Genomic DNA, 13,419 nt, shown 5'->3' with positions numbered 1-13,419 from the left:
CAAACTGATGTAGCTGTAAACTTGTCTGGATGCAGTCTGTGTGCTGTGTGCATGGGGAGGGGAGCTCTGAGGAGAGGCCAAAATGCAGTTTTGAGTGGCAAGCAGAGTACAAACAGGAATGCAGAGCTTTTGGGCAAAATCCCTCCAACCTGTGTACTGCTATGCAGAAATCCTATGCAGAAATAAAAAAATGCACATTGCAGGCTTGAATGATCAATAGGAATTTAGCAGAAGAGAGTCATATTAATAGAATTGATAATGTATAGAAAATGAACTGTAAATATCAAATAATGCATGAAGTGACTCTGCAGAGCTTACAGGAGTTGTGGTGTTGCTACATGCTGGTAGCACATTCCAAATGATGCATGAAATGAGGTAACCTGAGAGGAACTTCCCTGGAATGTCTGGAGAAAGCAATGTGTGGGGCTGTATTGTTTTCATTTCCAGCAGCGTGGCTTATACTTATAAATGTTTCATGTCAAAATGAAAACTCTTTACATTCAGACCAGGAAATGGCTTTATTTGAAAAAAAACCTTTGAGAGCAGGGGAGCATCAGTGTTTTCTTGGTTTTTAGCAGTTGCTCAAACACTTTCAGGTGCTCTGAGCACCTCAAGTTGCCTGGTGGCCACGGGGCTGGCCTGAACTGGCTGGATTTGGAACTCCAAATGTGGGAACAAACCGCTTGGTTGGCTGCCATCGTGGTTGTCAGATGTTTCATGGCTGTGTTTTAATGAATAATTACTGACTGGGTTTTATGAAGAACTAATTTTAGAGCGCTTTGCAAACAAGTTTCCCTGCCATATGTTTTCCTGGCTGCTTTAGATCCTACAGGGCTTTGGCATAAAGGCGAATGCTGGCCGCCACCCCAGGTGTGCTCCCCCTCTCCTGTTGAACATGCATCCCTCATTGAGACAAGAGCTCTAAGAGATCATTCTTTTCAATTCCTAATCTCAAAAATTTCCTAGGCTTTTTGTGGAGGTATGCAAATTGTTTCAAATTTAAGAAAATCCCTGAAGATTATGGCAGTTTTCTGCATTTCCAATCCTGAGCCCTGTGAGCTCCCTCAGCTCCACAGTGGTCACAAGTGGTTCCTTTCCTCTGTGTGTGGCTGGGCTCGGTGGCTTTGTGCAGTGGTGGACTCACAGCCATAGGTGTGGAGCTCCCAAACTGTTCTGCTGGCTCCCCATGGTTACCAGAAAAAGAAAGCCTTTATTAGCCCATGAATAAAATGCATCAGAGGGTAGAGAGCCCTGAATGGAGAAATTATAAAAACAAATTGCTCAGAAAGAACTTAGCATGAGGTTTTAGGTTTGTAAATAAAAGTAAGCAGTAGGATTTCAGTATGCTGGGTAGTAAAAATAAACAAACTCACCAAGAGAGAGAGAATTTGGAATTTGTTTAGCAGTGTAGGCTGGCAAGTCAGTTGCTTATATTGGGCTTTAATCATAGTAAGTACTCCCTGCTGCAAAATTGAACTCCGATGATGTAGTCATTTGGGATTTCTGCTGCATGTTGTTCCTGAGCTGTTTTAGCCATTTTTGTGACTTTCAGTATGAAGCCGTGAACTATAAAGGATCATTAAAAAAGAAAACAAAAAAGCCAAAAGTCAGTGAAACTTCCAAATTACTTCACTGATTTAATTTGGTTTGACATGTCCATTCCCTAATTCATGTGATTTAGTGGCCTCTTCCTTAGCAGTTGTGTGTGTGTGTGTTAGATTAAGGATTCCACAGTTGCTTTTTAATGATCATGAAATTACTTGCCTCCTTTTCCTAGATGGGTTTTCTAATCTATTCATATATGCCAATAAGTAGCTTTAAAGCAAGAGTGATATCTTCAGCACAACATTATGTAAAAGTAATTAATCATGCAAGGGTGGTAAATCAGAAAATCAACAGGGCCATGAAAAGCAAAATGATAATTCAGCCAAGCATGTGAAGAAATCTTATCTGCTTATGAGTTCCCAGTGTCTTCTTGGTGACCCTTCAGTCAGGGATTTTCGATTTTGGGGCACAAATGCCTGGTCCTTACTGACATATTAAGATTAATATACCCAGGGAAGGACCAGCAGATACATTAACTTCCTTCTTTCTTTTTTTTCCCTCAGTCCTGAGAAATCCAAAGAGGGATAAAAATGTATTATTGTTTTCTATATCGCTTTGCACCAGTACTACAGCATTCAGAGTTATCCAGATTCAGTCATTTTGCTTTTGCCTGGCCATTAAATTATATGTCCTGGTTTGATTAAAGAGGGGCAATACCCCTTTTAACTGTACCAAGTTAAAATCACCGTGCCAAGGGACCTGCTCTCACCAGGTCACACCCCATCATCATGAAAAGAGATTGTGCAGCTAAAACTACTTCAAGCAGCTTCAGGCTGAAAACTATTCCCCTTCGATCTGGCCAACTGCTGAGCCTTCTCTGCTATATGAGGTAGAATCAGCATCAAACAGGGGGAGGCAGAGGAACCTGCCAGCACAAGCAGAGAGGAACAGCGTGTTGCCAGTGAGAAATGTCAGCTTTTATTGCTGCTTCCCCAGTTGACCCTTTGTGAACAATTGTTCTGAAGAGCACAATTTCTTTTTCCCAAGATGTTGCCCAAGTAATAACATTTCCCAAGGAGGTGATGAGTCTGTCCTTAACCTCTGACTGTTAGACAATGGCTTTTAGCAATCTTCCCAAATGCCATTGATTTCAGAGATAGATATATGTGTGTTTGGTACCTCACATATGCTGAAAGTTACTGGCATGCCAGAATTCTCTACATCTCTGGCATGCTTTGCCTGAATTTCACTAATTTATCTGATTTACCTTTCCCATTTAAATCATATATGGAAAAGGCTCGAGTGGATGGCAATCTGATATTGAGTGAAACTTTTTATTCCACTTCTCTTACTTTGTCCCTCATTTAAGAGCATAGAATCATAGATAGAGTACATAATGCACTCACTGTGATGATAGCTCTCAACATTAGTAGATTTGGGCTCAAATTCCTCCCTGCCATGGATTTGCTTTGTGGAAAGGCTGCAGGTCAGTGTCAGTTCCACAGTTTACCAGCAAGACAATAGTTCTGGCAGACATTGCCCTTTGTTGCAAGGCTGAGCATACCAGCTCTGTAATGCTGGTACATAAGAGGCTTTCAGCTGGAAAGGTGAGGTTTTATACCCCAGTTTTGGGTAGATGTGATAGCACTAGAGTGCTAAATTTGTCTGTCTTCCACTAATAGGGAGAATCTTCATTATTTTATCACAAATTGTGAATAATTTACTAGGGCTCACAGTTCTTGAGTGGAATGCAGTGTGAAAGACAATCTGTGTGTCCTTCTCTGGATGTTTATTCTGTTTGGGAGGCAAGGTTACAGATTTCTGTTTAAATTGAAAGTAGGAGAAGGTAGATGTTTTCTCATAGTTGTGGGCACAGCCTGGAAATGCAGAGGGAAATGTAATGAAGCTACTGGCAAGCAAGCACATACTATTACTGTATTTTATTGAACACATGCATCTTTCTTTAGACATGTCTATCTATCTCTATCTACTCCTACACAGATAAATGTGTCTAAAACAAGATGTGTTTTCATAGGGGACTTGTTATACAGCTATCAAAAGATTAGATATATTGGTTTTGGTATTTCTTAAGGGCTTCCCTTAGATAGGGACTATGAGATCTACTCAGTTGAGCTTGAGAGCTCCAGAATCACAGACATTAATGACAGAAAAAAAGCCTATTAGGACAGCTCTCCCAGCTGTTTTGTTATGCAGAGTTATTCCCTGTTGTAGACTAACCAATATTTCTTCCAGTCTTGCTTAATTGTGGCATCTCCATTGGGAGGCTATTTACTGAGCTTAATAGATGGGAAGCTTATCTGACATTCATCTTAAATTTCTTTCTTTCTTTTTTTAGTTTCATGCCATTAATGGTGCCATCGCTCTTATGTTCTAAATAATCACTTGCTCTGTTTGATCCCTTTTCCAAAGATTAATGCAATGTTCTACCTTCTTTGGAAGCCATCCAAACAGAAATTCTCAATTTTCCTTAATATATGTTCAATTCCCTTATTTGTGTTATTCCTTTCCATGCTCCCTCTGGTTTTTGTATCACACTTGCCCTGATTGTTCCTCATACAACCTCAGGTAAGCAACTTTGTGATGTAAAACTTGTGCGGTGTATGTTTATCTGGTCATGAGTTACATTAGACAAACACGTTTCCTGTCTGTGCTATTCCTGTTTCACTTTCTGGGGGCTTCCATTCAACATTATGTCTGGAGTTACACCTCAGATCTGTTCCTGTTTCAAAAAGAATTTATTGCAGGCAATTGATTAGAAAAGGGTGTGGGTCTCCTGAATCTCTGAAAGCTGTGTAGGAACCTAAAATTAATGGGTCAAATAATAGATTTCAAATTGTTTCTCAAAAACCATCCTGTCAGTTTGTACGTTTTATGATCACCTATGCAGAGGAAAGATGCATAATTCTAGGTCACTGTTTAAGAAAGAATAAAAGTCACAGAATCTCTTTGTGTTCCATGGTCAGCTAGTAAACGTTAGTTTCCCATTTCTTCCAGAATACCATTTTATAACAAGGTAGAGGAGAAAATAGAGAGGCAGATTTTTGTATTCAGTTCTGTATTCAGGTCTGTTTGTTTGGGGTTTTGTTTGTGTTCTCTTTTTTTTCCCCCCTTGTTTTTGTTTTTTCCCCCTGCAGTACGATTTCATGGAGCGCTTGGATGGCAAGGAGAAGTGGAGCGTGGTGGAGTCGCCGCGGGAGCGCCGCAGCGTGCAGACCCTGGTGCAGAACGAGGCCGTGTTCGTGCAGTACCTGGACGTGGGCTTGTGGCACCTGGCCTTCTACAACGATGGCAAGGACAAGGAGGTGGTCTCCTTCAGCACAGTCATTTTGGGTAGGTGCTCCCACCAGCTGGGCACTTTTCCTCTCTGTTTATACCCTGCCTTACCCAAAGTTGGAATATTTTCCTGCAGTATTTGGCCTGTTTGTCCTTATGTGATGCTGTGCACTTTTTTCCTCAACACTGCTTTAGCAAAGAATCAGTAATGGGGTGTGCTGACTTTAATTCACTAATTTTTCTCTTAATATTTTAGCATTCCCATAGATCTCGAGTTTACTTTTGGAAATCAAGGCTCAGAAAATTCAGTGTGGTTTGAAGCATTCCCCAGCTAATGTTCCGCTCCCTTATCTCTGTCATTTTGATACTTTTTATTTGCTTCTCTGAAGATGCTTCTTTACACCCAGGTGGTATAGTATCCAACAGGAGAGCTCCTTTAATCTTGGTGGAAAGACAGCTCAAGAAAATGATACCTGCAAATGAGATTATTGTTTGCAGCCATCCTAGAGATTAATTGAGCCAGTTAATTAGCTGTACGTTGCTTTACAGCTTACCACTCACCTAGCAGTGAGTCATCTCCTCAACGTGGCGGAAGAACATCCAGCTGCAGTTTTGTTAGAATAGGATTACATTCAGTTCAGAATCAAACTGAGTCTAAATTTTCCAAGCTTTATTAGATTTGTTGTCCTTTGAAGCTCTTAATGAACTTTGCTGACTATCTTTCCACAGAGGGGTAACAAATTCTGAGGTATCCTTTGTGATATTCTGTCCTGGCTGGTGAAGTCTGAAATGGCACTGTGTTGCATAAATCTGTAATTCCTCTTACTTCAGGGAAGGTGTAAAAAGTCAAAATGAGGGTTTAGATTTGATGAAAAATAGTCAGAGGTGTTTTCTAGTCTTGCCGAATTAATATGTAGCTTAGATTTTTTCCTTTTACATTAATATAGCATTCAGTCTGTTTGCCTAAATCCCAAAGGGTGTAGGTGAACAATCAACACTGTCATTAAGTACAAATATAATTGTTTCTGTTACCCTGAATTAAGATGAAAAAATACTTTTCTGTGAATGTTAAAAAATTAGTATATATACGTAGTGGTTCCACAAACTATCAATTACACAAAAAGCTTTTGCATCACTTCTCTAAATTCCTCCCCTGCCAAACTATGACATTATATAATTTTCCCCATATTTTCCATAGAAGGCTTTTTCCACTTCTCTAAAACCAACAATATTTGTGCTCATATCTTGTTTTGCCCCTGTTGTGCTTAGAAAACCTTGGGATATTATAAGCTGCCCTTTACAGGGTTGCCAGGTCAAGGCTATTGCTTTCAGGAGCATCAAAGGTGTAATAGCCAGGTAGGCTACTTGATAGAGCAATGATAGTGATTGAAATGAAATCTGGAGAAAAATATAGTGTTTTATCTGGTTCTACACACCTTGTATCAGATGCTTCATAATGAAAGGCTCTGAGACAGCTGAACATCTCTCTGGTGTGGAAGAGGAGGAAGAATAACAGAAATTATGTGAACTCCTAGACAATACTAAATTCACCATGATTTTGAATACATAGAAAATGCTTTTGTGTGCCATGAAGCAAAATAATGAATAAATCTATAAACAAGCTTCTTCATGAGACAAATTGATATCTTTGAGAATTACGTTTCAATTTTTACTTTCCATTGTTTATATGACTCATTTCAAGAGCCCAAGCTAATGACATATCTTTAAAAATTTGCTTTAGTGTCCTGTAACTGTGAAATTAGATTTAAAGTTCTACTTGAATCATTTTCTTCTTTGCAGTTTTATTTGACAAATAAAAATACTCTCCATAGTTCTGCTAGTTCCAAATCCAAATTCTCTTTTCTGTGTTGTACAGCAGCTTGATTTGGTGCCTGGGGCTGTCAGAACCATTTAGTTTGGAACCACAGGTCCCACAACAACAGAGAATGATAGTGAAGAGTAATATTCCAATTAGATTTTTGTTCCAATAATTCCCTGTTGAAAATATGTTCTGCTGAAATCCAACAGCTTTCAAATTAAAATAATTTTAAGAATTTATTTCAAAAATGGAGTTTTATCTTTAGATTGTTTTTATGCAAAGTAGTGTGTGCCTTATCCAAATGATAACAGAAATTGTGGAAAATAAGTATTTTGGTGCAGCTGAAATGTTATCAGGCTTATGTGTCTACTCTTCTCATATTATTGAGGTCATCAGCATTTCAGTCAGTCACTCGAACTCTGATATTAAACTTTGTCCTGTGTTTTACAGAACTCTTCTTCATTCACTTGCACAGCCACCTGCATCTTTTAATTCATTTCTTTAAGGGTCGAGTAGATTTGCCGCAGCAAAAGAGCTCCTCTTTATCATGTTCAGCAGATACTTTTGTCAGCTTAATTAATGAGGCTTCAAATGCCTGTAGAAGGAAAAGAAGACACAGTCAGTCCTTGGGATGATCAGTTTCCCATGGCAGGGTGGTTGAGCAAGAACAGTCTCACTGCAAAAGGGAGAGTGTTGATTTTTCTGAGGAAGCATTGTGTTTGCTGCACAACATAAACTCAGCATGGCTGTAGAAGTCTGAAGAGGTCTTGCCTATTTTTGGAGCAGAGGATTTGAGCACTGTCAGAAGACCTTGGGTTCTGATAAAGCCCAGAACTTAATATGTGACTTTAGTGTCACTAGAACTCTACATGTACTCATGCTCTCATGAAACTGTGCATTCTGCCTCACCTGAACCTTGTGCTGCTAATATTGTTAGGAGTTTCACTTCTAAGTATTGAGGACAAATTCAAATGAAGAAAAAAATAAGCAAAATATCTGTAGCCTAAGAAGGAACCAACCAATTAATGTACTTGTGATGCTTCAATTTCAGACTCAGTGCAAGACTGCCCACGTCATTGCCATGGGAATGGCGAGTGTGTCTCAGGTGTCTGCCACTGTTTTCCAGGATATCATGGAGCAGACTGTGCTAAAGGTATCATTTTCCCTATATTTACAAATAACCACAGTGTGTGTCTGTCATCTATTGATCTACAGTGCCTGCTACCTAGAATGGGTCTGAGTTAGGTTGAAATAGGACAATTTGCTTTGTTTATTCTTAGATCTTGAGGAAGTATTGCTGCATTTCCAATGAGCTTGCATAGCTACAGCCTTTTTTTGTGGCAAACGTAGTAGACAGAAATGGCAGAAAATATTTATTTTCTGGAAAAGTGGATGAATTATCAATGCTTTCTGATAATCTGGTCTGCAAGAAAAGACTGATTGTCTTCATTGATAGAGTGTAGTACATACTCTGGCTTGCTTGAGCCTTACTTTTAGTACAAAGCATCTTTCTTGCATATAAAATTACTCTTTGACCAAAGGAACTTTGCCTTTTGTAGGAAAATAGGTAGGACCTGATAAAATCTTAAAATAAACATTTTGTGAAATGTCAATTGTAAATTTTAACAACTAAAACTGGGAAATACACTGCTATCAAGGATTAACTAGAAATCTAAATGACATCTTGGGATTGGCAGTATGTGTTCATTAGGTTTTTCTGAGAGTTTTGGATAGCAGTGGTACGGAAATGATTCATAAAGGACAACCTCTTTAGTTTGTACAGCCAGTAGCAGATGTGTTGTTTAAATTCAGTGGCTTGGTTTTATTGCCCTCTGCTCCTGAGCACACTCAGGACATTTTACAGTTTGCTTCCTTCTTAGTTTGTGTGAGATTTAGGCACACTATCAATAGCATGCTTACAATTATTTTCCATGGGGTTTTTAGGGTTCCAAGGGGGAAAGCCTGGTGTTTGAAAGCTTTTTAAGATTACTTGAAGGGCCTTAGAAATTTGCTCATTTCTTCTTAGATTCCTGATGCAGTCATGGGGAGAGTTCATTGTGCCCCATCTCTGTCACTGCTGTGGCACATCCATGTGTCGATCAAATACTCCTTGAGTAGCTGCCATAGTTGTACTGGAGTGAGTAATTTCTGGGTTTTGTCTCCACACTTGCCTCTTGAAGATGCCCCAGTACAAAAAAAAAAAAAAAAAAAAAAAAAAAGAGAAATAGAGACCCCAAGGGGCTTGAAAAGCTAAGACTGCTATTTCGGCGTTCACCCTGCTCATTTTACAGAACATTCAAGTAGTTGTTTGATTACCTGAGAAATTAAGACAGCTGGTAAATCTGGAGAGGAGATATCTGTATTGCACAAAGTGAATGGTGTGATAATGTGAGCTATAAATACAGACTGACAGCTCTGTGCTTTTCTGTGGTGTTAACCTGTGAAAGTATGCATGCAGTGGCTGTGTGCTTCACTGCCACCCTTCATACATACATGGCCATTATATCAACTCATTTGCATTCTGAGTTGTGCAGCAATCCTGCATTGTCTACTGAACCTCTGTGTAGCACTGTGTGCTGTGTTAGTGCTAGAAAATACTTCCTTCAGGCTGTGACAGATAAACAGCTTTTGAATAGGGTGCTTGTCAAACTATTTGTCAGGCTTCTCCTGCCCCTCAGTGCATTCCCTCTGCTTCCTGCTTTGTCCTTTCTGTGTTGTCTCTTTCCCCTCAAAAGCAGAAATGGTTTCATGGAAGCTTCCTTCAACTCTGGTACTGTTTTCTTGTCAGACATGATGGTATTTCTAAAGAACAAAGAAGCCTGAAAAACTGCACAAGACGAGAACATGGGTGTGTTGACAGAACTCGTGTTTCTGTGCTGGAACAGCTGCACAGTGTTACCCTGAGAGCTGGGTGGAAGGGGTTTTTGCCTCACCCCTTTCATGCCTGTTCTCACAGCCACAGGCTTTTCTGCTTACTTGAATGCTCTTCATATGTGAGAGCAGTTTCAGAACTCAGAAATCAAAATTGGAATTCTATGCAGGGTAAACACAGTAAAATGCGACAGAGAATCACATCCTTTACATCATACATACTACATGTATGGACACATGTTTAATGTACATCTACCGTAACGTTAAATTTATATTTGAACTGTCACAAGTATGGAAGGATAATGGTTTTTTTTCAATTTCATTTTTTCAATCATTATTTCCTTAGCAATGCATCTTTCAATGTCTCACTTCTCCACCATAAAATAAGTTGAGTCAAGACTCAAATGTGGAGAAAATGTGAGCAAGCTCCTCAGATGGCTTTGAGAACTTGGTCCATGCAGTAAAAGCAATCTGGGAGCTTCCCTTTGTGTGAACCCCAAGTCTGACAGATGTAAAACACAATCTTTTATCCCAGGGCTGATCCTGAGGCCATCAGAGGCAGTGAGACATCAGGGGAGTCTCTGCAAACCATTTGCAGGCAGTGCACAGGGACCCCTCCATCCACGTGGTTCTAAAATACAAAAATGAAGGAAAGCTGTGAGACACAGCACAGATTTGACTTCAGATCCATTAGCTTCAAGAAAACACTATGAAAATTATTGGAAAGAGATGAACTTTTGGCCCAACCCACAGGGTGTAACACACTTTCATACCCTGATTGGAATGGAACAAACTTCACCCTCTCAAACACTCCTGCCAAACCCTGTGTGGGGTATTTCTCATTCTCATTCTGTGGAAATAGCTTATTATCTGGTCTTCAGTATCAGCAGATTTACTCCATTCTTGCTTAGGCAAAATTCCCTTTGGAGTTTATCCTTATTAAGGTTAAAGAATTTCATCTAACATACAAAAAAGGTAATGATACATTTTGATCTCATGTGGATAAGATATGCCATACAAAGAAAAAGAAAATCTGATAATCAAAGGATAATTCCATGCAGAGATGTGTCCTGATAAAGCAAGTGTGTACAGTTAAAGCCAGTGGAAGATTTGCTGTGAATTGAACTGCACTGTGAGTAACCTCTTGTCCACAATAATATGTAGGAGCTATTGGTGAAAAGCGATTCTCTGGCCAAGGATCAATTAAAGAATCAGACGTGCAGCTGTGATTATTGTTATTTTTTGGTGTTTTGCACCTTTTTCTATTCATCTCTATTTTTCTGTAAGCTCTGAAAACCACTGAAGTACCACTGAAAAAGCTCTGAAAACCACTGAAGTATATAAAAAAGTCCCTGCTTAGAATTGTTGCTGTTTATGTCTGATCCTAGTTTGGATTTTCAAGGTCTGTGGTGAATCTGCAGCAGGCATCCATCAGCATGTCCTGCCCTTCACCACTTGGGAATGGAGTTCAGTGCTACAATGAGTTGAGTTCTACAAGTGACTCAGACTTGGCTATAATTTCATTTCATCTCATAAGATATTTGAAGGGCATGCAACTCTTCCACTCCTTTAACAAAACCACTTCCAAAGACTCTGTCAAATACTATTTTGCAACTGTGAGCAGAGCCTCCTTTAATTTTGCATTTTAAAATACTTGGATTTGCATCATAAGCATCTTTAGCTAATCTGAAAAGGTGAACAATGCACCATCACATAGGATTTCTACATTGATATGATGAGCATAGCCTGCTAAGAGATGGTGTCCAATTTGTGAAAGAAGGACAAAAATGGAGTCAAGTAGCTTATGTCAACTGCCATGAAGTTGCCATTTAGCAGATACTTCTAGTTGATTATGCAATGTAATAAGAAACATGTTTAATATTTTAATCTAAATGAAATGAAGGCTTTTGGATTTTTTTTTTAAACCAGAAATTTGTGCGATGTTTGATCAGTTGACTTTTTAATCTGATTTTAAGAACTCTAATTATTCAGATTTATGTTATTCGCAATTTCTTTTCCTGTTCTCCTTGTGTGGGTTTTTCATTATTTTATTTTCATTCTGTTTGTTTTTGGCTTACTGGCAAAGGACGGCGCCACTTTAATAAGTATAAAAAGAAGGGTAGGTTTTTTTAAATTTCCTTTTATTTCTTTTGCAACATCTATTTAGTTTGAAATAGTTACAAATCTGTAACGTGTAGTCTCTCTCTCTTTAAATTTATTCTAATGGATTTGCTGTTTGCACCATAGTAAGAATTCCTACCATTGTCATTTTCTTTGTTATGTGTGGTCTATTAATCTCTGTACAAAAAATGTAAGAAACTGTCAATTATTAGGTAAGTAAGGTATAATTACTAGAAGTAGCAACTCTTGCATTTTTGTAGTTGTTATCTAATTTCTGTTGTTTGAGACTCATCTTGCTCTGAAGCTTTTCAGAGGCTTCTTGCTTTGACAACAGTGCATAAAATAATGTTTTTTCATCCATGGAACACACTGCTTGAAACTGCTGTCTTTGTGTTGTGTCCAGAATGCTCCCAGTGGCACACACTGTTCTGGGAGTGATTGCAATGGGGACAACATTAAATTTTGGGGTGCATCCTGCAGAATAACTCAGTACCTGGTTCATTGCTGTAGAGCACATGGCCCACAGGAATGGATGATGTCCAGCTGCTGATCTATAGGCGCGCACATCTCCTCTCTGTGTGACTCAGGGAATCACTATTTGTTGTCAGAACTTGGGCTGAAGTTTTAGGAACTGGAAACAGCTTAAGCACACAGAGGCTGCCTGGACTCTGAAGGAAAAGGTGAGGGGATGCTGAATCCCCTTTTCCCTCTGCCCGCAGCACATGGCCATGGCCTCACAGAGGAGGTGGAAGCTGAGGTGGGGCAGCACTTTGGGCCTTCCATGGCACAGTCAAACTGGAGAAAGGGTCTTGAACTATTCAAGTGGCTCCCTTCAAATGCAGTAACAGGATCAGAGAAATGAGGGAGGGTGGATCAAACATGGTGCTGCCATCACCAGATGGGTTTGCAAAGCAAAGCTGGAAAGGAGAAGTGTAAAAAATGGCAGGTTGGTGGCATTATTACAGGGTTGTCCTGAGCAATAATATAAGTTAAAGGTGACCTGTTGTGGTTAATCCTTTACACACAAAGCAGACAAAAGCAGCACCTGACTCCAGGGATGTACCACCTCAATACAAGTTTAAAGGGAATGTATGGGAACCAATTGACAGATATGAAGGTACAGGGAAAAATGGTGGAAATGCAGTGTTATAGAAACACCAGCAGTGTGACTGTTGTCGTCTTGGGGGAACACTGTGGTAAAGGCAGTTTGAAAGAGGGGGTGATGGGGCAGATAACATCTTTGTGGATAATGGAGGGAAATGGGCCCTTCAGAGGAGAGACTGAGCACAGGAAACAGCTCAAAAAAAAAGAAAAAGCAGTTCAAAAATTTCACTTTCAAAAGCATCCTATCCTAACTTCTAAAAGGGTTGAAGTCAGAATTCAAGCAGTGAGCAGTGTGGGCTGAAGCGGATCTGTAACTGGAGTTAGAGCATGAAGTTCATGTTCCATAAGATAAAAGACCTGAAACAAGACTGGGAAAGAAGAGGCACACAGATGAAGGTTAGATTAATAAATTAGCAATGTAATTAGTGAAGCAGTGTTGCATATAAACATGACTGAAGAAGACTGAATTTATCAATGTGGAGAAAAAGGTGTTTATTTAATGTAGATTTTATTTACTGGAAGCCAGGGCAGAATTCTGACCTAGAGAGGCAATGCAGAATCAAGTCCATAAAAAACTTTGTCAAAGCCTGAATGTGAGGCAAGAAAAAAAGTAAAAAAAAAAAATCCAGACTATGAACTTCAATGAAAAGTAGAATGATGGTATT

At 39.4% G+C, this 13,419-nt stretch overlaps 1 protein-coding gene across 1 annotated transcript in view; it reads left to right on the top strand.

Moving 5' to 3' along the window:
* TENM2 (teneurin transmembrane protein 2) overlaps positions 1-13,419 on the top strand; it is a 505,046-nt gene that overhangs the window by 391,510 nt on the left and 100,117 nt on the right. The window contains exons 9-10 of the mRNA XM_059483440.1: positions 4,701-4,896; positions 7,710-7,811. Coding sequence (XP_059339423.1) covers positions 4,701-4,896; positions 7,710-7,811 — 298 coding nt within the window. The remainder of the gene's footprint in view (positions 1-4,700; positions 4,897-7,709; positions 7,812-13,419) is intronic.

The sequence above is a fragment of the Ammospiza nelsoni genome, chromosome 16 (assembly GCF_027579445.1).
Source record: "Ammospiza nelsoni isolate bAmmNel1 chromosome 16, bAmmNel1.pri, whole genome shotgun sequence".
Classification (NCBI taxonomy): domain Eukaryota; kingdom Metazoa; phylum Chordata; class Aves; order Passeriformes; family Passerellidae; genus Ammospiza; species Ammospiza nelsoni.
Note: the sequence above shows the minus strand (reverse complement) of the source record. Positions and strands in the feature narration are given on the sequence as shown.